Source organism: Osmerus mordax, chromosome 21 (genome assembly GCF_038355195.1).
Source record: "Osmerus mordax isolate fOsmMor3 chromosome 21, fOsmMor3.pri, whole genome shotgun sequence".
Classification (NCBI taxonomy): Eukaryota; Metazoa; Chordata; class Actinopteri; order Osmeriformes; family Osmeridae; genus Osmerus; species Osmerus mordax.
In genome coordinates, this window is record NC_090070.1 from 9,487,204 (window position 1) to 9,508,325 (window position 21,122).

The 21,122-nt window shown below is 47.9% G+C and overlaps 2 protein-coding genes and 1 long non-coding RNA gene across 4 annotated transcripts; 1 reads left to right on the plus strand and 2 right to left on the minus strand.

Annotated features, from left to right (window-relative positions):
* Positions 1-158: 158 nt before the first annotated feature.
* rasal3 (RAS protein activator like 3) lies at positions 159-9,755 on the minus strand. Of its 2 annotated transcripts, none has more exons than XM_067259446.1 (18): positions 8,940-9,755; positions 7,863-7,996; positions 7,269-7,347; positions 5,638-5,705; positions 5,393-5,481; positions 4,948-5,077; positions 4,708-4,806; positions 3,935-4,606; positions 3,570-3,714; positions 3,214-3,358; positions 2,877-3,113; positions 2,488-2,689; positions 2,257-2,348; positions 1,818-2,142; positions 1,466-1,576; positions 943-1,133; positions 543-627; positions 159-411 (listed from the first exon to the last, which is right to left on the minus strand). In XM_067259446.1, the coding sequence occupies exons 1-18, from the start codon at positions 9,574-9,576 to the stop codon at positions 340-342; spliced, it is 3,513 nt and encodes a 1,170-aa protein (XP_067115547.1). In that variant the 5' UTR covers positions 9,577-9,755; the 3' UTR covers positions 159-339. The 2 variants fall into 2 exon arrangements, with proteins under 2 accessions (XP_067115547.1, XP_067115546.1); XM_067259445.1 differs by having other exon boundaries at positions 7,863-8,002.
* Positions 9,756-11,552: 1,797 nt separating this feature from the next.
* Positions 11,553-17,543, minus strand: LOC136965530 (immunoglobulin superfamily member 3-like). Its single transcript, XM_067259708.1, has 10 exons — positions 17,362-17,543; positions 16,465-16,830; positions 15,699-16,115; positions 15,109-15,513; positions 14,503-14,886; positions 13,997-14,371; positions 13,436-13,834; positions 12,914-13,318; positions 12,376-12,780; positions 11,553-12,270 (listed from the first exon to the last, which is right to left on the minus strand). Exons 1-10 carry the CDS (start codon positions 17,438-17,440, stop codon positions 11,981-11,983), a joined length of 3,525 nt encoding a protein of 1,174 aa, XP_067115809.1. The 5' UTR covers positions 17,441-17,543; the 3' UTR covers positions 11,553-11,980.
* LOC136965531 (uncharacterized) lies at positions 17,448-20,610 on the plus strand. Its single transcript, XR_010879308.1, has 4 exons — positions 17,448-17,567; positions 18,358-18,876; positions 19,111-19,263; positions 19,663-20,610. It is a non-coding gene; the product is annotated as an uncharacterized lncRNA (long non-coding RNA).
* The last annotated feature ends 512 nt before the right edge of the window (positions 20,611-21,122 follow it).

Below are 21,122 nucleotides of genomic sequence, written 5' to 3' on the forward strand. Positions count from 1 at the left end.
TATGAATGTGGAACGAGTGTGAATGCAGTCTACATTTTGAAATGACACATAAAAACGTCAAACTGTTTTTTGCATTCACGAAATGATGGAGCTGGTAACAATTAATGAAATATTAGGGTGCATGTAATTCATGCTTGACAGAGATTGGAATTCTATCACACAATTAACTACCTTTAATGAACCTCAATGTTTACACTGAACAAAATAAACAAAAGGTGCCTCATATGATTACAAATTATGAATTCAACATCATTTGTGAAGCATTCAGCCAAGAATAGCTGAAAGTTAAATCCATTTAACACCCAGTGTCATCATTTTCAGTTCAGTTGATGATGTGTGTCATGGCAGTTGAATGTTGTTCTGACCGCTGTGCTCATGGAGATCCTTCAGCAAATCTGCAAACTGCTCCTCCTGGGAACACAACAACACCAAGATCCTTCTTTTATTATCTTCAGGTCATGTTTGCTGCTATCAGTATTTGTGTAGCAGGACTCTCTTCTATGCTGACGGAACATGTCGATTCTACTAAAGTTCTGTCTTACCAGTACATTCAACCGTTCAGCTGCTGCCACGGCAACATTAAGCTTCCTCTCATCCTCCTCTCTCTCCTCTTCAATCACCCCAAGTCTTTGGCCCAACAGAAAAATAAAAGCCAAATAGTCAATAACAGTGCAACGTTTAAACACAGACTGCCCGTCAGTTTTGCGATTACATTTACATTTAGTCATTTAGCAGACGCTCTTATCCAGAGCGACTTACAGTAAGTACAGGGACATTCCCCCGAGGCAAGTTGGGTGAAGTGCCTTGCCCAAGGACACAACGTCAGTTGGCATGACCGGGAATCGAACTGGCAACCTTCGGATTACTAGTCCGACTCCCTCACCGCTCAGCCACCTGACTCCCTGATTACTCAAAATTGCTTGTCTTATTTGAATGCCTCACCTGAAGGTGGCGCTGGCAAGCTGTTCCTCACGGACAGTCAGCAGGTTCCGCAGCTCACTGACCTCGGCCTGCAGCATTGCATTCTGGTCTTGGCTCTGGACAATGAAGTCCTCCAAGCGCTTGGCCATCTCCAGCTCACGCTCTGTTACTTGCTCCACCCCTAGGCGGAGCTCTGACAGCTCCTCTGCATGCTGGGTAAAATCGGGATTCGGTCATGTCATGCACAGCAAAAATGTCAGGATAGCAGTATTTAGGTTCGCTCGGTACTACCGTCCGACATGTGCAATATTGAAAAGTTAGAGAGATGTTATTGTTGCTCTATATCTGGAATAATACTGACCATTCCTTGGCTCTAATCACTGCAATACTGTTTAAACTATGCACTTCTGATCCTTGATTATCTGCTGTACTTACTATATGCTGCAAAATTAAGATCATGTCAAAATAATTTTTATTTTCCAATACACAAAATCTCAGTCAAAAAGACAAATCTGCTGTACTGGGAGAACCTAACGAGCCTTACCTTGTCCAGTAGGCTGACCTGCTCCTGTTCTGCCTTCATCTTGTGTGTCTCCTTGTGCTGGTTGTCTTTGATCCATGGCACTGGAGCAGGTGGTTGCTTCACACTGACACTCTGAAACAAGACAAGGGTCACCTTTTAGAAGTCAACCTTTCCAAGCACCCAATTACTTTGGTGGGTGACAATGACATTGTGGAACTACATCTACTGGACATAACATGTCCATATTATGCAAGTGGACCCAAAGCATCACTACGTACCCTTATGCACGACAGATTGGGTGGTATTTAACACATTTTGGGGGGGAAAGGATAAAAGAACGGCTATTAGGCCTCTTCCTCCTCACACAACTCACACTTTGTGGCGATGAGATATCAAGTGGAGGATTTGCCCCCGTGTCCTGCTCAGTCGGTGCGTCTTCAACGGTCAGATCCTCGGTGCTGATCTGTCTCTTCTGGGGCTGTTTGGGTTGCGCTGGTCTCCTGTGCGGGGCACTCTGCGTCCTGGACACTGGCTTCCTGTCCCGGACGCTCCTTCTGTCTCTCGTGCCCCTCTCGGACCCATCTTTCCCCTGGCTGCTCTTCTGGTCGATGGGCAGCTGCTGGAGGGAGGTGTGGAGAGGACTGTACTTTTCCAGGTCTTTAGGGGGTACGTACGTTGGTTTTGATGTCCCTGTGTGGCTATGAGAAAAAGAGGAGACCAGCTTAAAATGTATACAAGACAGTGCATTAACACGTATGAATAACACACGCGAATACATTCGATGTACATATTAGAAGGATGGAGCTTCTCACCTTGTAACTGTGATCCGTGGAGCATTAGGGCCCAGGGATTCTGTAATTTGGTTCAGAATTGAAGGCAGAGGATGGAGTTTGTCTATTGTGTCCTGAAAAAAGAAATCACCATGTCAGCCGCCACTTAAAGTACCAAAAAAACCCACAGGCTCTCTTGTAGCGGTCTTGTAATGACTTAGGCTCTACACAAAGTATTCGGGCAAGTCAAGGCTCGCATGTGACTTGGCCTACCGGCTTCATCTGGGATATGATGTCGACCAGCAAGCCGTGGAGGACCGCCAGACGCAGGGGAAGGTCCACGTAACCATCGAAGGAAGTCATTGGGATGTCTCCGTCTGGGTTGGACACTGTCTGAAGGAAAGCTCGCATCTTCTCCCAGTGCTCCTGGAGAAAGTCGTTCATGAAGAGCATGTATTCTTCCTTCTCACCAAACCTGCATCGAAACAGAATGGGTTGGTGATAGGCATGGAGATTAGGGACTCTGCGAAACTGAGGCATATCATGCCAGTTCTTCACACACAGGCTGTTGGCCTCCTCACCTCTTGACAGAAGGATGTTTTCTAGTCTATTAAGCCTGACGAGATAAGCTTAACTACCGAGGGTAAGAAAGACACACTCACAAGGTGAAGTTGGCCAGGTTCTGGATGACTTTAGCGGTGAGGGTGAGGGTGCGGAGGGTGGCCGGCTCAGGGTAGGGCTGCATCAGCCCAAACAGGGAGGGGCTTAGGACGGCCGGACACAGGAAGCGGAGAAACAACGAAGAGGATATGAGGCGCTGGCCAATCTCAGGTCGTCCCTTGTCCTTGCACAACTCCACCCAGCTGGAGAAGATCCGGTTCAGCTCTTCGGGGAACGACCTGCGTCAAGAGAGAAGGAAGAAAGAGGAAGAAACTGTTCGTCACATTTCTGTCGCGGATCGTCTCTTTCAGTGGAAAACGGCCCCGCTGTCTTGCTTACCCGTGCATCTCGGTGATCTTCTGCACCACCTCCTCGCAGCTCTCTTTCAGGTGCCTTTGGTTGATCGGCAGGTCGGTGGCGGGACATTTACGAGGGTCGACCTCACAGCTCTCCACTGAAGCATACAGGCGGGTGATGAAGTCTCCTGCAGGGATGGGGGGAGGAAGAAAGGGAGAGAGGGAGTCAGAGAGAAAGGAGGAAGGGTCATGAACTTGCCTGTCCTCCCTTTCTAACAGAGAGCACCGTATTAATCAGTGTCATAACAGATTTTCAACAATTGACCAAAGTCACAAGGATGGAGAGATACACCTAAAACGTTTTTCTTTCCAAGAGATGAGACCACACGGCATCCCTACCAAGGGTATCAAGGAGGTACTTCTGGCCAACCAGTTTCATGTACTCGTCAATGGCCTTGGTGGCCAGAGTGTTCTCCCTGAAGATCAGAGCCTCCTTCTCTCCGAGACGCTTCACCTCCGCACCGCCCAGCGCTATCAGAAACTCCTGAAACGCAAACACAGGACTGTGAGAGCTTTTATCAGAGCAAACAAAGGTTCATACAGATGAGGAACATGACGCTCGTCATGTGCAATCTAGTTTCCTAGAGACCTTTATTTTTTATGGTCATTCATTTTAAATGCCTCTAAGAGGGACTACAGGTGGCTGTGCATGTGCAGGTCAGGCTGATGTCTGAGCCCTCTGGTGCCCTCTTGGCTTGGTGTACCTTGGCCATGCCGATGCTCTGAAGGACATGCACCAGCGCCCCCGCCAGCTCCTCCTTCTCCTTGACGGTGAGCAGAGGCTCCAAACTACCGCACATTCCCAAGTAGTCCACTGTCACGAACTCCGCAAACTCCTTGTACTTCTCGATGGGCAGCACTTGCAGGTTCTGAAAGCGGGCCTTGACTCGGAGTGAAGCCTGAGGCCCCAGTTGCTCCTTGGCCCCTCCCGTGCCTGACGCCTTGTAGGGAATGATCGGGTGCCACTTTTCCTGGTAGGTCCTCCCACGGATGTCAGCCAGGGATATGGCCACGCTGCCGATGGGGTGCAGGCTAGCCTCGTCCCGGGAGTGGCGCTTTTTCTTGGGGTCCTCGTCACGGAAGAGATGCAAGATGATCTGGGAGAACGTGGGAAGGTTATCTAGCTCGAAGAACTCGCCCCAGAATAGCTGGCAGCCTCCGGTCACTCCACCCCCTTGTCCGCTACTGGAAGCCCCAGCAGAGCCATCCCCAGCCGGGTTTGAGCGGTTGGCAGACTTGCCCACGGATCGGCTGCTGGTGCGGGCGAACAGAGTGCCGTCCAGGTGCAGCTCGCAGTAGTAGCGTCGCTTGGCGGGCAGATCCTTGGCCTCGTTCACCCACAGACTGAGGGAGTTCTCTGTTCGTTCAACGTTGTCCTGGTAGGCACAAACGTTTTGGAATGAGATCACTTACTTTACAACTTGTTATGGTATGTAACCGACATCAAAAATTTCCGTTCTGAAATATTTGGTTTTACCTTATTGGGCTGGGCAGCCCTCCTGAGGTCTTCAATCCAGCGGTCTCTCTCAGCGGCAGAGGTGCATCCAAAACAGTGATTGTTCTCTGAGTTTATAACCTAGTGTGACAGCATTGAGCAATGAGCAAACTCTAACTATAACAGGAAGGTTTAACTTGCGGGATCTTGGGGTGTAAACATACGGTCAAAGGTCAAGGTCAAGGTCAAGGTCAAAGGTCAAGGTCAAAGGTCAAGTCCCACCTCAAAGCAGTACTTTTCCCCTAGAATGGAGCTGTGGACAGGTCTTATGACGGTGCTGGTGTCTGCACTCAGGTCCAGGCTCCCTGCAGCACTGACTGGGATAGACACTGACTCCCGGGACCCATAGACCCTGGGGGAAACACGAAGCAGATTCAAAACAAATCAATTTCAAGACACTAAAAAGCCCACTTTGTTCAATTCACTGTGAACAGCCGGTGACCATTTTGTATACGGTACATTCTAACGAGCCCGTTCCATGGTTAGTTCAGGCATGTGAAATGGATGGTGTGATGAAGGAAAAAGAATTGGGCAAAAAAAGTTCCAAATGTTGAGCTTTTTGGGGGGGGAAATGTCCTTCTGTGGATTTGGAGCTACCGTAAAGTCAACCATCCATCCTTCCTGATGACCCATCCTTCCTGCCTACCAGTGAGTCATGCCAGCATACCTCTTTCCCTTGTTTAACTCGAGGGTGTTCAACTGAGTGCTACTGTTGCTCCGTTTCGTTCGGCCTTCAAGACGTCGTTTGATTAAGGCCTGAAGGTTGGAAAAAGAGAGAGCGGTGATGTTTGGATGAGGGAATGAAAAGTAAAGATGACGTCGAAGACCTGGTCAGTAGTCAGGCCTGCAGTAAACAAAGATGTTGTGTATCGTCATGTATGGAGCTTGAGTGGGCTTGATGTTATCCCATACCCTCACTCCGCCATCTTGGTTTTTCAGTCTGGGCCCACCAGCAGGGCCCACGTTGTCAGGGCTGCATTCTGTAAGTCAAAAGATAATACATCGTTAGCGTTTTAAATTCAGATAAATTCACATGGTATAGCTCACTTGTATGTGGAATTGTATTTATTCATTATCTGTTTAGTCTTGCTTCGTGTAGTAAATCAAGTTTTTGAACACTTTCATCTACTTGTGCATACGTGTTTTTCTGTAGAAGAGAGTTCTTTGACTCACTTAGCAATTGCACATTTTAAAACCACAATGGGAAGTGCAGTACATTTCCTATTTACTCGATTTCTAATAGGGCCATGGTCAGCCTTAAGCTCTGCTAAAAGATGAATAACATACTTCATTTTTACAATGCGTACAATTGAATGCATGCAAAACAGTTAGCTGCTCTCATAGCATATCCAGTCAGAAAGATATTTAGTTGTGATCAAAATCTGTTGATAACTGAGCCTCGTCGCACATCAAGACAAGGATGTGGCTTCTGCAGCTATAACAAGCTGGTGCCACGGCGACGCACAGGAGACTCACAGCTTTCACTACAGAGATGAAAATGCGCTAGTAACAGAAAACCCCATTAACCCCTTTAGGACCTCCAGGATCACACCTGCCTGAATCATATGTCTGTTGCTTTCTCTACTTAAGTCAAATCCAAACGTAATATGATTAAATAATAGTAAATATAATAGTAAATAACATTAGATCTGTGTAATGACGTTCTGACAATCTCATGAAATGTCCCACTCTCACAATAGATCAATAACGTTCTTCTAAAACAGGACTTTTCCGCTCACCCAGAGGTCCTCCACACACCAGCCATCGTCTGAAGCCCCTCATCTGAAACAGTGTTCTGTGGACCCAGCGGCCCCTGTGATCTCTACGACACGTCCGAGCACAGGCCCTGTCTCATGCTCCACCTCTCCAAGTCAAACCCTCCAGGGCCGTGTAGGTCCAGCCGAAACAACGACCCTCGCCTCTCACACTCAGAGGACGACCTCTAACCCCCAACCCCCCCCACCACCACCACTCCTCCTCCTCTCAAACGAACCTCCCCGAGTTTGCCCTGATCGATGAGGACCAGTGGAGGACCAGCATGGGACGCACGGGACGCACAGAGAGCTGTGCTTTCTCTCAACCGGCTCGGACCAGTCTGCTGGAACACCCAGGCATGATGCTATCTCCCATCTCAACATTTTGAGGAAGCAATTTGAAAGCTACACGCACGCATAATCGCGTCAGCTATTTCCTCTGCGTGTCCGTCTGTCTCTACCAGCTAATTACGTTGTAATTTTAGACCATCGATGGCTTTTACACATCTGATACACATTTTTCAAGGCACTCTTTGACTCTCGTTGGATATTCCTGTGTAATCGTTGTAAACCAATTGAACACACGTGTCCACGATAGTAACATGCGTCAATCCTACGTTAACAGCGTGTGTCTATGACGGCAGCAGACATTTGTCTGTGACAGTGGTGCATGTGTGTCTATGTCGTGAACACACTTATGGCCACGATAGTAACATGTGTGCCTGTGACAGTAACATACATGTCTCCATGTTATTAACACACGTGTCTGTGATATGACAAGCGTCTGACCGGTGCTGATGTCCGTCAGGTTCTGCATGCTGGCGTTGGACAGGCAGCTGCTCACTCTGTTGCGGGTCCACATCACAGGCTGGGATGGTGAGGAGCAGGAGCGAGGAGCAGGAGCGAGGAGAAAGACACAGAGACGCACGCCGCTTAGAGAAAGGCCATCTGCGTGTCCTCTACAAGCTGAGGAAGGCTTTTTCTTTCATTTGTCAAGTGCATGTCTCACTGGTTAGTTGGACATGGTGTAAACCATTACTATGCACTGCAGGGCTTCTCTGTGTGTGTGTGTGTGTGTGTTCAGTTCTTGTTACACAGGTTGTTATATTAGTGATGCTGGCAAGGCCTATGATGATGATGATGATGATGGTAAGAGGTTAGGGAGGGAGTGTACATTTACATGTAGTCATTTAGCAGACGCTCTTATCCAGAGCGTACAGGGACATTCTCCCCGAGGCAAGTAGGGTGAAGTGCCTTGCCCAAGGACACAACGTCATTTCACACAGCCAGAATTGAACCGGCAACCTTCTGATTACCAGCCCGATTCCCTAACCGCTCAGCCACCTGACTCCTTGTTGTAGTGTGTATTGGTGGAATGCTCACCTCATCCTCCGGGCTGATGAGGATCTGGCCGTCCTCCAGGACACAGTGGCTGATGTCCCACAGGGGCACCTCCTGGGGGGGGACCCATGACAGCCTGGGCAGCTCCACTGGGACAGAGGCTGCTGCTGCCTCACCTGCATCTACACACATGCACGCACACACATGCATGCACACACATGCACGCACACACATGCATGCACACAATAAGAACAGAAATATACAGTTGGTTGTGGTGATTTGACACCATGTTTTGTGTTGACAAGAACGACTGTAAGACCACGCACGGTGCGTCAGTGTGTGTTTATATGGAGTGAAACATGAAAGCATTCAATCCTCTATCTGAGGGATAGACCAATCGAGGGCACATGCTGATCCTCTGTTGTTTTTCATTCTGAGTAATTATGGCATGATGGCGTTATCTGCAACAGCGCATGGCCACTCCCATAGCTTGACCTTCCAGCACTGTTGTGATACTATCTTCCTCCTTCCAACTGCAGAACCCTAGACCTCTCTCACATCCTGTTCAGTTTTTTTGTGGTATGTGTTCTCTTTCAATACAACATACTTCCTTTTACTAAGAAGAATCAAGGTTAAATATCCTTTTCTGTGTCCTTTTTTGAGGATCTTTATAAAGCTTTTTACAATTAGACTACTCCTTGAAGAGAATGCATAGTTTGGTCGCTTTAGAGTAATTCAAGACTCTCTAACATTTTCTTGTAGATTTCACTCAAACCCTATTTAAGTCCACCAGTCTTTTCTGGTTGACAAGATGACCTGGCGTTAAAGCCCCCCAAAAATCAATCATTATTATCTGTTATGAATATATAGAACGTGGTTCAACATGGAGAGCACTGCTGTAAGCGTTACGTGATCCACATCCATTTTAAATTCATATATACTGCTTATGAGAGGTCGCATTTTTATCCAGAAATAGAGAGAGATGTGTGTGCATTTGTACCATCTGTGCACTGTACCAGAAACCCTTTTGTGACTCTAAGTTAAACGTAAGTGTGTGCCCAGTCAAAACCTCTCACATTGAGACACAAGACACGTCAAACACAACTTCTAGCCCCTCACCTGGCTGCAGTGTCGGGGTGCTACCTCGACTCTGAAGCCTGGGCCTCTTCAGTTTCTGGGAGACGGTCCTCAGGTACTTCCTGAAGAGAGCCCCTCCCCCGCCCCTCTGTGGCGGGACGTCCATGGAGGAGGACCCCGCCGTCTCCCCGGAAGCCTGGCCGGAGCCGGACGCCGCGCCGCCGGCGGAGGCGGAAGAAGACAGAGCCGAGAAGAGGGACCCGGGAGGTTCTGACAGAGCTCTCCGGAAGGGGTTCTTCCCTTTGCCCGCGGTGGACTTCTCCGTCTTGGGCCCTTCGCTGTTTCCTCCTCGTCCGGTTGCGGTCGAGGCCCTGTCTCCGGTATCCTCGCTCAGGGCTTTGCGCCAGTTCTGCATTTTACCCCATTTGTTGGTGCAGCTCTTCTCCACTCTCTCGAGTGGCGTCGTGGTCGCTGACGTGCCTCCAGCTTCCCCTTTGGCCCCGTCGGCGGTCGCCTTGGCGCCAGTGTGCCATTTGTACGTGTTGAGCGGGTCGTTGTCCTCAGCGGGAGGGACTTGATTGGGTTCGGTCGGGGGGTCTTTGTCCGTTTCGGCAGACCCCATCTCATTAGGCCGCTGTGGGGTTGCTTGCTCAAAATCGGTGTCCTTGTTGGTTCCCATTTACGATTTGGGAACGAGGAACTGTACGACGTCGCAGCTGTGCTCAGTGATGGATTCAAGGACGGAAACGTGTCAAGAAACAGCTATGTGAAAATACGCATGCTCCCCAACATGCCTGTGAATACTCCTGTCTCTTTCCTTAGCCAGATTTACACCCGAGCAACTGAAAACCTGACATTAACCCACGAGAGGACTTGTGATCAGTCTGCCTAGGCAACACGATGCAGAGCCAGGTCCTAACGTGCGTCTCTGGCTTCCTGTGTGGGGAAATATCATCTGACAACGTGTGTGTGTGTGTGTGTGTGAGTGTGTGTGTTAGTTGCCGGATGTGTTACACACCCTCTCACACATAACAGTTTGCACACTGTTGTCACCACGTTTCAAACTCGTTACAAACTCTTTTCAGAATTCTTTTTAACCATTTTATGACAAATGGGACAAAAACTATCCACACCAAGGATTAGTGTTACAATAGGCTATCTTACCATGCCAGTACTTTTCACCCGCGACGGAAGTCAAGCTTAACAGTTTTTATTGAGATGATTCAAAAGTGAGACAGGATGAGCAAAAAAGAGGAGGTGGTTGTTGAACTGACCTCATCAGACATAATTGAAGCTCAAAGCATGGCCTAAATATCCTTTTGACAGTCAGTGTTTAGTTTTACAGCCCTTTTCTGTGTTTTCTATTTTAAAATAATTCTATCACGACATCTCATGTTTGAATATGACCATCGGTGAGCCCTTCAGAGATTTTACACCTTTTGGTTGTCATGTATCTTTTTATTCCTTTCTAATTGTACAGTACACTTACTTCTACAATTCACATAAAACCTATCAAACAGTTAAACCATTCTCTGTGTGCTTTGTGAGCATAAACAGAAAACATCAATGTCTATGAGTGATCTTAAACATAAAATGGCTCAGATTCTGCTGTGGGTGTTTTGGTTCAGATACCGCTGGGCTCAGTTTCCTGTTGAAGCATGCAGTCTTTCCTGTCGACCAGGTTCTCAATCTCTCTGACAAAACCACCACTTCCTCTGCTGAGGATTCTGTCAGCACTGACACACCTGTTGCACATTTCAGTATTTCACATTTCTCATGTCTTCCTGTAACTTCATGAAGTGACATTTTTCTCAGATTCATGTACTGTTATAACTGTGCCCTCCTGGTCCTTGATGAACGTCGTAACTCCTACATGGACAATTTGTACATCTCTTTGAATAAAAAAGTCTGCTACATGAAGAAATATACAGTAACCTATATGTCAAGGTGAGCATAAAGAGCAGTCGCTCAAGGTTCTATGTCAGCATCCTTCGGGGTTCTAAGTACTCGGTATAGGGGTGTCAAACACAGCCTTAGCTTAACGCCTTCAAAGATAATGTGTCGGTCTTTCATCGACATTGAACTCGATGTGTTTGGCGTCATCACTTGACTTTGCACACGGTTGGACAGACCTTTCGTGTCGCTGTCGCTGCAGTTAGAAGAGACCTGCCCCCGTGCTGATGATGGAATCGCCTTCCTGCAACGCGCCGCTTCCCAAGCCCATTTGCAGTGCGTGGTGGACATCTAGTGTCTGTTGTGGACGTACTGCAGCCTGAGGTGAGCGTCTCGGCAAGGAAATATCCATAAAAGCATAACACACAACCTTTTGCTTACCACTAGAGAGAGCTGTTTTACTGATCTTTCAAAGCTGACCTTTCAGACACCAAAAAGAATGTGTGTGTGTGTGTTGTACATTTTGTGTGCGTGCGCGTGTGTCTGTCTTTCTATCTGTTGCAACATTTGATGATCTTTTCAGACCACAGGACTGCAGAAGATGTCTGGGGCAATCACACGTCAGCAGAAAACCCACAACCTTCTGTCTGACAACAAAGTGGTTTGTCTCATGCACAGACACTGTGAAACTTGTAGGGAACACACACGCAAACACAAAATCAGAACAGATCTAGAACAGGATTCCAACAATAAATATTTTGAGCAATGTTTATTACAAAATAAAACAGGCAAATTTAATGTGGAAAATATTTAGAAATCAAGGGAAATCCTCACTTACAGAATCTATGAACACTGAAAAACACATTCATGTAAAGTTGTCTCTGGGTCTGGGTCTGCCACAGCATGTCCTCACGAGGGGGGTAGATCACAAGGGGGGTAGATCACAAGGGGGGTAGATCACAAGGGGGGTAGAGCTAAGTGATTACAGCATATGACTGCATATCAAGAGGTTCAAGAGGTAAAAAATAAAAAAACCCTGAACTGTACATTGCTTGGATACAAGCGTCTTCTAACTAAAGACGTTTATTCTAACACAGTCTCAGTATGACTTCCTGTATTTCTCCTCTCCAACACTGAACACGGTGATCGCTGGATGGAGACACTCCTGTCTGTGTCCCTTCTGCTCGCGCTCAGTCTAGGTCTTCTGGTCCAGGTAGACAGTCTAGGTCTTCTGGTCCAGGTAGACAGTCTAGGTCTTCTGGTCCAGGTAGACAGTCTAGGTCTACTGTCTGGAGCTTTAGTGGCTTTTCCTCTGCCCACAGAGAGTTGGCCTGCTTCTTGTTTCTGGATTGTGGCTGTCCCTTCTTCAGCCTCCATGCTAAAACTACAACTACCAAGGCCAGCACACAGAGAACGGATAACAGCCCGCCCAGTATGGTCCCCGATAGGCCCTCTGGTCCCGAGACCGGCTGCACAGCTCCTGAAGACAGAGGGGGAAGTTCAGCGATCAGGTGGATTTGGAAGGCATTGTCTGGATGTTTGTGTGTGTGTGGTTGTGTGTGGTTGTGTGTGTGTGTGTGTGTACCTTCCGCATGCACGCTGACGGTCAGATCTCCAGACCTGTCCTGTGCCACTCTCCTCCAGGTGAGTGACGGAGACTGCAGCCATTCCTCCACCTCGCAGTGGTACACGCCGCTGTCCGATTGGGCCGCCGCGGTGACAGCCAGGGCGTAGAGGGAGGGGGACGGTCGGCCCAAACTCAGGTGACGGCCGTGCGTCTCCAGGTTGTGCAGGGTGAAGTTTCGGTGAGCTCGGTAGATGGGGAGAGCGGCGTCCCCTTCTCCCCCTGTGGCCCGCCGCCAAAACCATGTGACCTGCAGCTCAGAGGTTTGGCTTGTGCGTGAGGTCATGTTACAGCTGATGTCGAAATCCGTCGGTTTCGTGGTCAGGTTGAGGTGACGATCCTGTTTCAGCACTTGCAGATTACTCTCTAGACATATACATACACGCACAGACCACAGATTAGTGTACACATTCGAGTTCCTAGTTGAAATGGTTTACTATGATTGTGTATTATTGCATCATTGCATTGTTTAGCTGTATTTGTGAGATGTAAAACGTACCTGGGCGTTGCACAGTGAGGTTGGTGGTGCCTGATGTGTCAGAGGCCCTAATCTCCCAACCACCCTCGGTGTTGAGCTGGTACTGCTCCACCTGGCAGGCGTAGGCTCCACTGTCCTCCTCCGCCGCCCTCCTCCACCCTAAGCGGAAGCTGCTCTCACTGGGCCTGGAGAAGTGCAGCGCCCTTGTCCTCTGGTGGTTCCCCGGGTACCTCAACGCCCCGCTGTGCTCGAGCACAACCAGAGGGACTCTGGCAGCGGAGGGGAGAGCGCCGGTGTGGAACCAGGTGAGGGCGTACAGATGGACGGGGTCGGACGCCCCTGAGGTCAGGGTGCAGGTCAGCTCCACGTCTTGCCCCTCTCTCACCTGCAGCTGAAGATCGTTCTGGTCCACTCGGAAGTCACTCTCTGGTGGCGACACACGACACTCAAAATCATGTACAGCAAACGTCTGTATTTCCCGTCAAACACAACAATCCAGGGCGTGTCATAAATGGGATTGTTATTATTTCCTCAATGTCTCACCTGTCTCTTTTACCAGGAGCTCGGTGACAGCGGAGGAGGGAGGGACCAACTCGTACCATTGGTTGTGAGGATCCTGAAGCCACTCTGTCACCACACAGTGGTACCGCCCACAGTCCCCGATCCTGGCCTGCCGTATGGTCAGCTCAAAACTCATCTTGCCTCTCTGCATGCTGATTGGCTGCCTGGACCCCATGCCCTCTGATGTCCCCAGCGTAACCACGCCATCACGGTCAGAGCTGAGGAGGGTTTGGTTCGTTCCCGCCGTCGCCTCGACCAACCAGGTGACAGCCAGCCGGGAAGATTCTGAGGTCGCACCGAGGGCAGAGCATGTCATCTGGACGTCTGTGTTGACAGGGTGTTCCTGGGAGGCAGGTGTCACAGCCAGAGAGAGTTTGCTGACTGAGGGAGGAGGAAAGGAGAAAGTGGAGAGTAGATAGAGGGTAAGAGAGGAGAGGGAGAATGGGAGAGGGGATTGGAGAAAGGGGTCGTGTGAGAAATGACCGAATCTGTCGTCCCTCACAGAGCCATGGTGTGACATTGGTCCCCCCGGCCCTGTCTTACCTGGGCGCTGAACATTAAACCCCAAAACATTCGAGGGCAGTTGCTTTCTGTGGGTCTTCTGCAGAAAGGCAGAGATCAAACACTGGTACCGGCCTGCCTCCCTTTGGCTCGCCGCTTCAATGCGCAACACATACAGCACTGAATCCGACTTGGTCTCCGTCCTCAGCTGGTAGCTGCTCTGGTCCCCTCGCCAGGTGATGTCATTATTGTGCGCCACTGTGAGGATGGTATCCGGTGACGACGCGTCGGCATGCTGATGGCTCCAGGTGAGGGTGACGGGCAGACGGGGTCCTCTGACCAGACACTGCAGCTCCGCACTGCTCCCTTCTGCCACCGACATGTCTCTGCTGTAGAGCTTCACTTTCAACATGGCCTCTAGGAGGGACACGGAGGAGGACTTAGTGAGGGTGGATGGTGGTGACATGAGAACCACACCCTCGACACATTTCATGAGAGTTGATAGTGTTGATAAATGAGATGTTTCGAGTCTCCAACACTTGTCTTACCTATGGGAGTGACCGACACAGTGCACTGTTGGGATTGGCTGTGGGTTTTCTTGGCGTTGCCGTTGGTTTCGGTGGTCCACTCTGACACTGTGCACTGGTACAGGCCCGCGTCGCCGGGTTTGACGTCGCTCAGCTGGAGAGTGAAGTCAGACTGTGTCGGACGCAAAGCGCTGACGCCACGCTGCCCAAACTCAACCCCTGTCTGCATCACCCCTTCTTGGCTCAGGGTGATGACATCAGTGAAGGGGTTGGTTGTGGTTGACCTGTGTTGCCAGGAGACTGACAGACGACCTTTGAACCCCGTCACTCTGCAGATGAGCTGTAGCCTGTCACCTTCATTGACGCTTTCGTCATTGGTCACCATGGCAACAGACAATCCACTTTCTGTCAGCACAGGAAGGAAAGCGTTGAGTGTTTCTTCATTATGGGCTTTGTTTGTGTGTGTGTATGTGTGTGTATGCGTGTGCGTGTGTGTATGTGTACATGCGAGCATGTGCTAGAAAGTTGGAAGGTTGTAGGTGTGTGTCTTTGTGAGGGAAAGAACATCAATATGCACGACTAAGAGCAACACTGATAGAACACAATGCTCAAATTCTACAAACTCACGTGTTGCTGAGATGGTGATTGGCTGTACGCTGGAATCCTGACTGGCACCCTTGGTGAAGACACCACTCCCATCTTCTTTCTCCGCCCACACCCTACACAGGTAACTGCCCTGGTCCTGGGCTCTGACTGGCCGCAAGGTGAGCAGGTGTTCTCTCTCGCCAGTCCGTGTGGCCCTCAGCTCCCCGCCACTCTGCCGCCCGTGGTATTCTGGCCCGATCGTCAGCACCCCGGTGGGGCCGATGCGGGCCAGCTCCACCCCGTCTCTGGACCAGGACAGGGAGAAGAAGTGGGCCGCCTGGCCCTGAACCTCCACCCTGCAGTGCAGCGCCAGCTCCTCCCCTTCCTGCAGCTCCGTCTGCGGTGTGGAAACATGCACCGCCACAGAGCCCTGGGTTGTGGTAACCTCTGAGAAACAGGAAATGAATCATCAGTTGTCTAATACGTTGCTTTGGACCGGATGTAATAGAAGGGAAACCAAACCAAAAAAGGCTTGAAGCACAGCCGGAAACAATCTCAGAAATCTAGAGCAGGTAAGAAAACACTCAAGCGTGGAAATTCTCAGTCGACGAGTTCACATAAACGTTTCTCACCTTTTGCTTTGACTTCCAGGGCAGTCTTCTCGGCGTCCTTCTGTGTGATAGCATACCAGCTGCGGTCAGGTTCCTGGATCCACTCCTGGGCCTGGCAGTAGATGCTTCCTGTGTCAGACACCTGCAGCTGGGCCATCCTCAGCCTATAGGTGGCCTCCCCTACCTTCTCCAGACCAACCAAACCAGCCTGGTAGCGCCCCTCAAACCGCACCCCTGGACTCACCATCAAATCCCGGTTCAGGGAGATGATGGGAGTGGGTGAGGCCTCTCCGTGTCCTTGGAGGTACCAGGTGAGGGACAGGTGGGTGTGCTGGACCGTGTTGGAGGAGGCGAGGCATTGCAGGGAGAGGGCGTCGCCCTCGGAGAGAGTCATGGAGGCAAGGTTCATGGAGGAGATAGTTAAGGTGTTCTCCATCACTGTGGAGGGAAAATAAGAGACCTGGATGTCAAAATGGAATCCCTGCCGTACTGGTAGGAATACAGATGTGGATGTGGTCTATCGCCTACTGATAATGAACAGATTTATTTAATTAGATATGATCATTTAATTAGATGAATACACCAGGGAAATAATTAATAAAGTTCTCTGGTGATTTAACTTAGATCACATGGATTAGACGACACAGAAGTTTCTGTGATAATTCAAGTCAGGTGATACAGTCAGGTGATACAGTCAGGTGATACAGGCAGAGCAGGGAAAAGCGGCTGACAATCATTGTGCCCCGAAGACGAACGATAAGACCAGAGAAGTTGCATCCATCCTTACCCTTCACAGTAATCTTTGCAGAGTACGTGCCAAAGTAGACATCATCCTGGCTGGGGGAATGACACTCGTACACACCATTGTCTGAGTCCTGCAGCTTCGTGATGTGGAACAGGGCCGAGGTGGCGGACAGGCGCTCCAGAGTTATGTCCTTATTTTTCACACGCTGCATGAACATGGAGTAGGCAAAGCCTGGGTCCTTTGTGCTGATGACGTTGATCTCCCGGTCGGGCCTATTGGGATTGAAGAATAAGAACTGGAAGTCTGCCTCTCGGGCAAAGCCGCTCGCGTTACAGGAGATGGAAAGGGGGTGGTCGATCACGCGGTAGATAGGACCAGGTTGCACCTGGACAAGGACCTCTGTCTGGCCTGGATGGAGGGGGGAGATGTTGGGAGACGAAGGGTTATATTAAGAGAAGAGGAAAGAAGATTTACCGTGGAGATTCTAATTCTAGAATGTTCATTGTACAATGTGAGTCATAGCCATTCCTGCATATATTTTAATCCTCTTTTATGGTCTCAAAGATTGTCCAGTTTTCTTGCCTCTGATATCAGATCATGAATGCCCCACTTGCATTAACTCCTTGATATCATTGGTGTAGGTGAAGGAAATAGATTTCCTGGGATCAGGACTTGAAGAGAGTCTACACACAGTCTACTGCATAAAACGTTATTTACATAATAGGGAGTAGTAACTGACAACTGTTTTTTTAAGTTAGCCCTTTCTATAATTATGAACAGACAACCTTGTCGCACGACTCTGAAAATAGACGTGAGAACACATTTACAGAATAATTTAGTACTTTACGGTACACTTTCAATACTAGTTTCCTGCATATCTTCGATCATGCCACTTGTATCTCCAATTTCAATCTCCAATTTTGCTGTGTCCATGTTTACCTCTTTGGACGAGCTGACTCAGGACAAGCAGCAGAGCGGACGTCCACATCTGCACCTGGACACACCTCGTCCCGTCCATCTGGACTTGATCAACAAACGACACCCTGGACACAGCACACACACACCCCTTGTCTGTCCGTGAATCCGTCTGCTTGTCATTTCAATGCACGCTTACTGGGTTACCAGCAACTCTCAGAGGAAGTTAGGTGTGTGGTTTCCTGTCATCTAGCAGAGCCTTAACGATGTTGGATCCTGTCTCACGCAATTATTCTCTTGGCCATACTGTCTGTCTCACGCAATTACTTTAGTGTTAGGATGATGCGTATCATTTAGTCATTCAGGTTTAGTGGCTGGCCAGCCCCTCAGTATTGTAATGTACGAGGGTCAGTTGTCAACTCTGTTTGCTCAGATTATCGGCGAAATAGATGGATATTATTTTAGAATAATATATAGTATGTTGCCTGTTGTAAGACATGGAATTAGCAAAGCTCATTTTAACAAAATAGGAACATGGGTATGTGGCAAATGTGACATGGATGAAAGCAGAAGTTAAATTCATCCTCAAAAGGGTGTACCCAGATACTGCATATCACTGTGTCAAATGCTTGGTCTTATGAAGCCTCACATATCACTTGAAAAGGTGGTGGGGTGTTGTTGAAAATGACAAGAAATCATATAGAATGCAGGATTTTTTTATTTTATTAGTTTACTCCTAAGAGGTCGTGGAGGGTAGGAGTGGAAATAAATGAGATTCGATGCAGAACCAGAGGAGGGCGGAACTTCTGAGTGAACTTCCCTCTTCACAGCAGTGGCTGTTGAGCACTCTGGGCTGCTGCCTTCATTGTTGTCTCTGGCAGCAGTGTTGGCTTTTGAATAGAAACACACAAAGACAGGATACTTTAGTGCCACGCCGTCATTTAATACGTATCTTTATGTGAGAGTAACCGAGAAGACAATTGACGTGTTTTGCTTTCTTTCCTCTCCCTCTCCTGAAAGCTCTCACGAGACCACATAAACCTGAAGGCCTCCTCCCTTTCTCGCTTTGTGCTTAGAAGCAGCTATAGGGCGGCCATCGTGGTTCTCTGAGGAAACAGCCTTCTCTGGCTACATGCTTGAGGTCCTGGTTATAGTGGAGCAGGGTGATGATGTTCACAGGTGTCTGCCCAACCCCAAGGATCAAATTTATAAAATGTGTCTTGGTTAGTTTTAACAAGTTTTAACAAAGTCTATATAATCGAGGAAAGCAGAAAGACAAATGTACATAAAGAACTTTCCAACTTCTTCCTTTGAATGTTTGTTTTCTGGTATCATAGCAGAAGACTAACACAAACAATTAGTAGGCTATAATTACCTGCGACCACCTTGCTTGTTAACGAGGTCTAATCTCATTGGTTAGATTAAAGACAAAAGAAGTTGGCAAACAACGAACAGTATAGACTGGCCAGTCGGAGGGCTGCGAGTGAGGTTTCGCAGATGTATCGACTTCCAAGCAGAAATTTAAGGATAAGTATTGTGGTAAGAAAATCTTACAATCATCATACAACTCGTCTTTATATGTAAATAGTGTCCAACGTGCAGATAACTTAGTTAATTTGACAGACTATTGCAAAGCGAACATGCTTTTGCTCTGACCTTGCGTTATATTGTGCCTAATTGTCGATTGGAACCGTGGAGTTTGTCCCAGCAGATGGCGCTAAAGCACTAAATCAGTTCGTTCATAAAATCGTGGCTGCCATGTTTATCTTGCAGTGTTTGTGGGTGTGACAGCAATTCAAGAGAGCCTGGATGTGAAGAGACAAGACTGGCCCATTGGGACGTGGACTTCAAGACCAAGCTCGCATGTCTCGGAGATGTGGGCTACCCCTGTCTCCTAGCATAGAGCTAACTAATTGGACAACATGGGTATGTACGTTGCTTTCATTTGTTACCTTACCTTGAAGCTTGGCACCATGCGTGACATACGCCAGTCTCGATTTACAAACAACGTTTGACTGTATGTCTGGTCCTGGGAGGAAGCCAGTTTAGCCTTTGTGGCAGTATGCTACAGCTCGCCCCTGGTGGACCTACACTAGAACAGGGGAGACGCAGGTCTGCCCTTGCAGTTGCAGGTGTGAGCATGTACACAGTTTGATGCTCATGTATGATACTGCACACAAAACATTTTCATCCAGAAACGGTCAAGAAGTGTGGGACATCAAATGTGTCTTGGGACATCACCACCACTCGACTGATTTGACAGTATATCCAACATTGTAAAACCAAAATATTTGTTTAACCAAGCCTATGATTTGAACCCCTTAGGAGATGGTCCTTCTCCATGCACATGGCTGGCTGTAGGATGCAAGAACGTTTGTCAAACTCAAGCAGGAGGATGGTGCGTTCACACAAGGATTGGGGGGGGCAGTTTCTCATATATCAGTTGCAGTTTAAGTTTGAAAGTCTACCTCCTATTGTTACACTTTGTCATTCTGACTTTGTATATTTTGACTGTACTTTTTTTATTTACTCATTCCCACTTAAGAAACTGTCAATGTTTGCCATTACTTGTTTAGTGTTTGTTTCTCCTTCATGCAGGAACAGAATTCAGATGTCTGACAACAGAACCATATTACAAAACTATTTTTATTGACTGCAGATGTAAAGGACAAGTGTCTGATAAAAGCACTGGCAATGTGTCCTACAGTGATGGGCATTTCTTCCTGCTTAACCAGGAAGTAGCATAATGACCTTGCAAAATTATGCAACTGCTTGAATCCTAGCCAAGTCATTATCGTATCATATTTGCAGCACGCACATTTTGGAACATGCTGTTCTTAAGTATTTTTTTTTTTAAGTCCACCAGGCGGACATGATGGTAAGTTTGAATGGTTTGTTCACACATTTAAGCTATTAACAAATGATACATTGATTTTATAATTTACATGTATGAAAATGGATGGCTGGATGGCCATTTGAAAGATCCAAATTCATAGGCCTCAGTAGGTTTTCACGGTAAAAGGTTCTTGTTAGCCTTTGAAACATGATTTTAAACATTTAAGAAAATCTTCCCTGGTTCTTGGCTCTAAACCTCTTTTATATAAAAGTGTGTGTGTGTACACAACTGACCAGTATATGAGATTAGTCTCCGGACCCAGCTGCTGTACAGACAGCTATGTCATGGAGATAATCTTTTCGACATGCTGACAAACATGGAGTCCTGGAGCATGACATTTCTTGTTTTATCTTCCATAAAATATTTGTTTAATCCAATTCTGTGGTGCCGTTTCTGATTATAGCACTTGTGCATTTAAAAGAAGAAAAAAAACTGGACTCAAATGAGGTTTTAAATTATATTGTAATGATTGTCATCGATTTGTAATGGCATCTTTTCACATGTAGAGAAAGCTATAGATGCTGATTTGTAAAATTGCAAACACTTGTCAAATGTTTAATCATACAGAACACAATACTAACATCGGCCAGCCACCTCTACCTTGAAGTTAATTACATATTCAACACTATCTCACTTTGGCACAGGTTATTGATGTAGACATTTCATGACAACTCTTCACCTGTGTAATGGAGTCAGATTTCATTGCATATTTAACTTGGAATAGAATTTGTCAGTTGGGTTCCTTGAGAAAATGGATGGGGAGAAAGAGGTCTAAAGAAGGCAATCATTGCAGGGGCTTCATGTCTTAGTCTACATTGATTTCAGTGTGAGATGTAAAGTAGAACACACAGGCTGTACCAGGATAAGGCATTTTGCTCATCTGTCAGTG

Excerpts from the sequence above, each read along its gene's own strand:
- rasal3 (XM_067259445.1), bottom strand. The coding sequence starts at position 9,576 with ATGGGAACCAACAAGGACACCGATTTTGAGCAAGCAACCCCACAGCGG. Across the intron at positions 5,078-5,392 it reads GAGTTAAACAAGGGAAAGAG|GGTCTATGGGTCCCGGGAGT; the intron begins GTATGCTGGCAT and ends TGTTTCCCCCAG. Across the intron at positions 2,690-2,876 it reads AACCTGGCCAACTTCACCTT|GTTTGGTGAGAAGGAAGAAT; the intron begins GTGAGTGTGTCT and ends GTTTCGATGCAG.
- LOC136965530 (XM_067259708.1), bottom strand. The coding sequence starts at position 17,440 with ATGGACGGGACGAGGTGTGTCCAGGTGCAGATGTGGACGTCCGCTCTG. Across the intron at positions 14,887-15,108 it reads AATCACCATCTCAGCAACAC|AAAGTGGATTGTCTGTTGCC; the intron begins GTGAGTTTGTAG and ends CTGTGCTGACAG. Across the intron at positions 12,781-12,913 it reads CCTCACTGTGCAACGCCCAG|AGAGTAATCTGCAAGTGCTG; the intron begins GTACGTTTTACA and ends GTATATGTCTAG.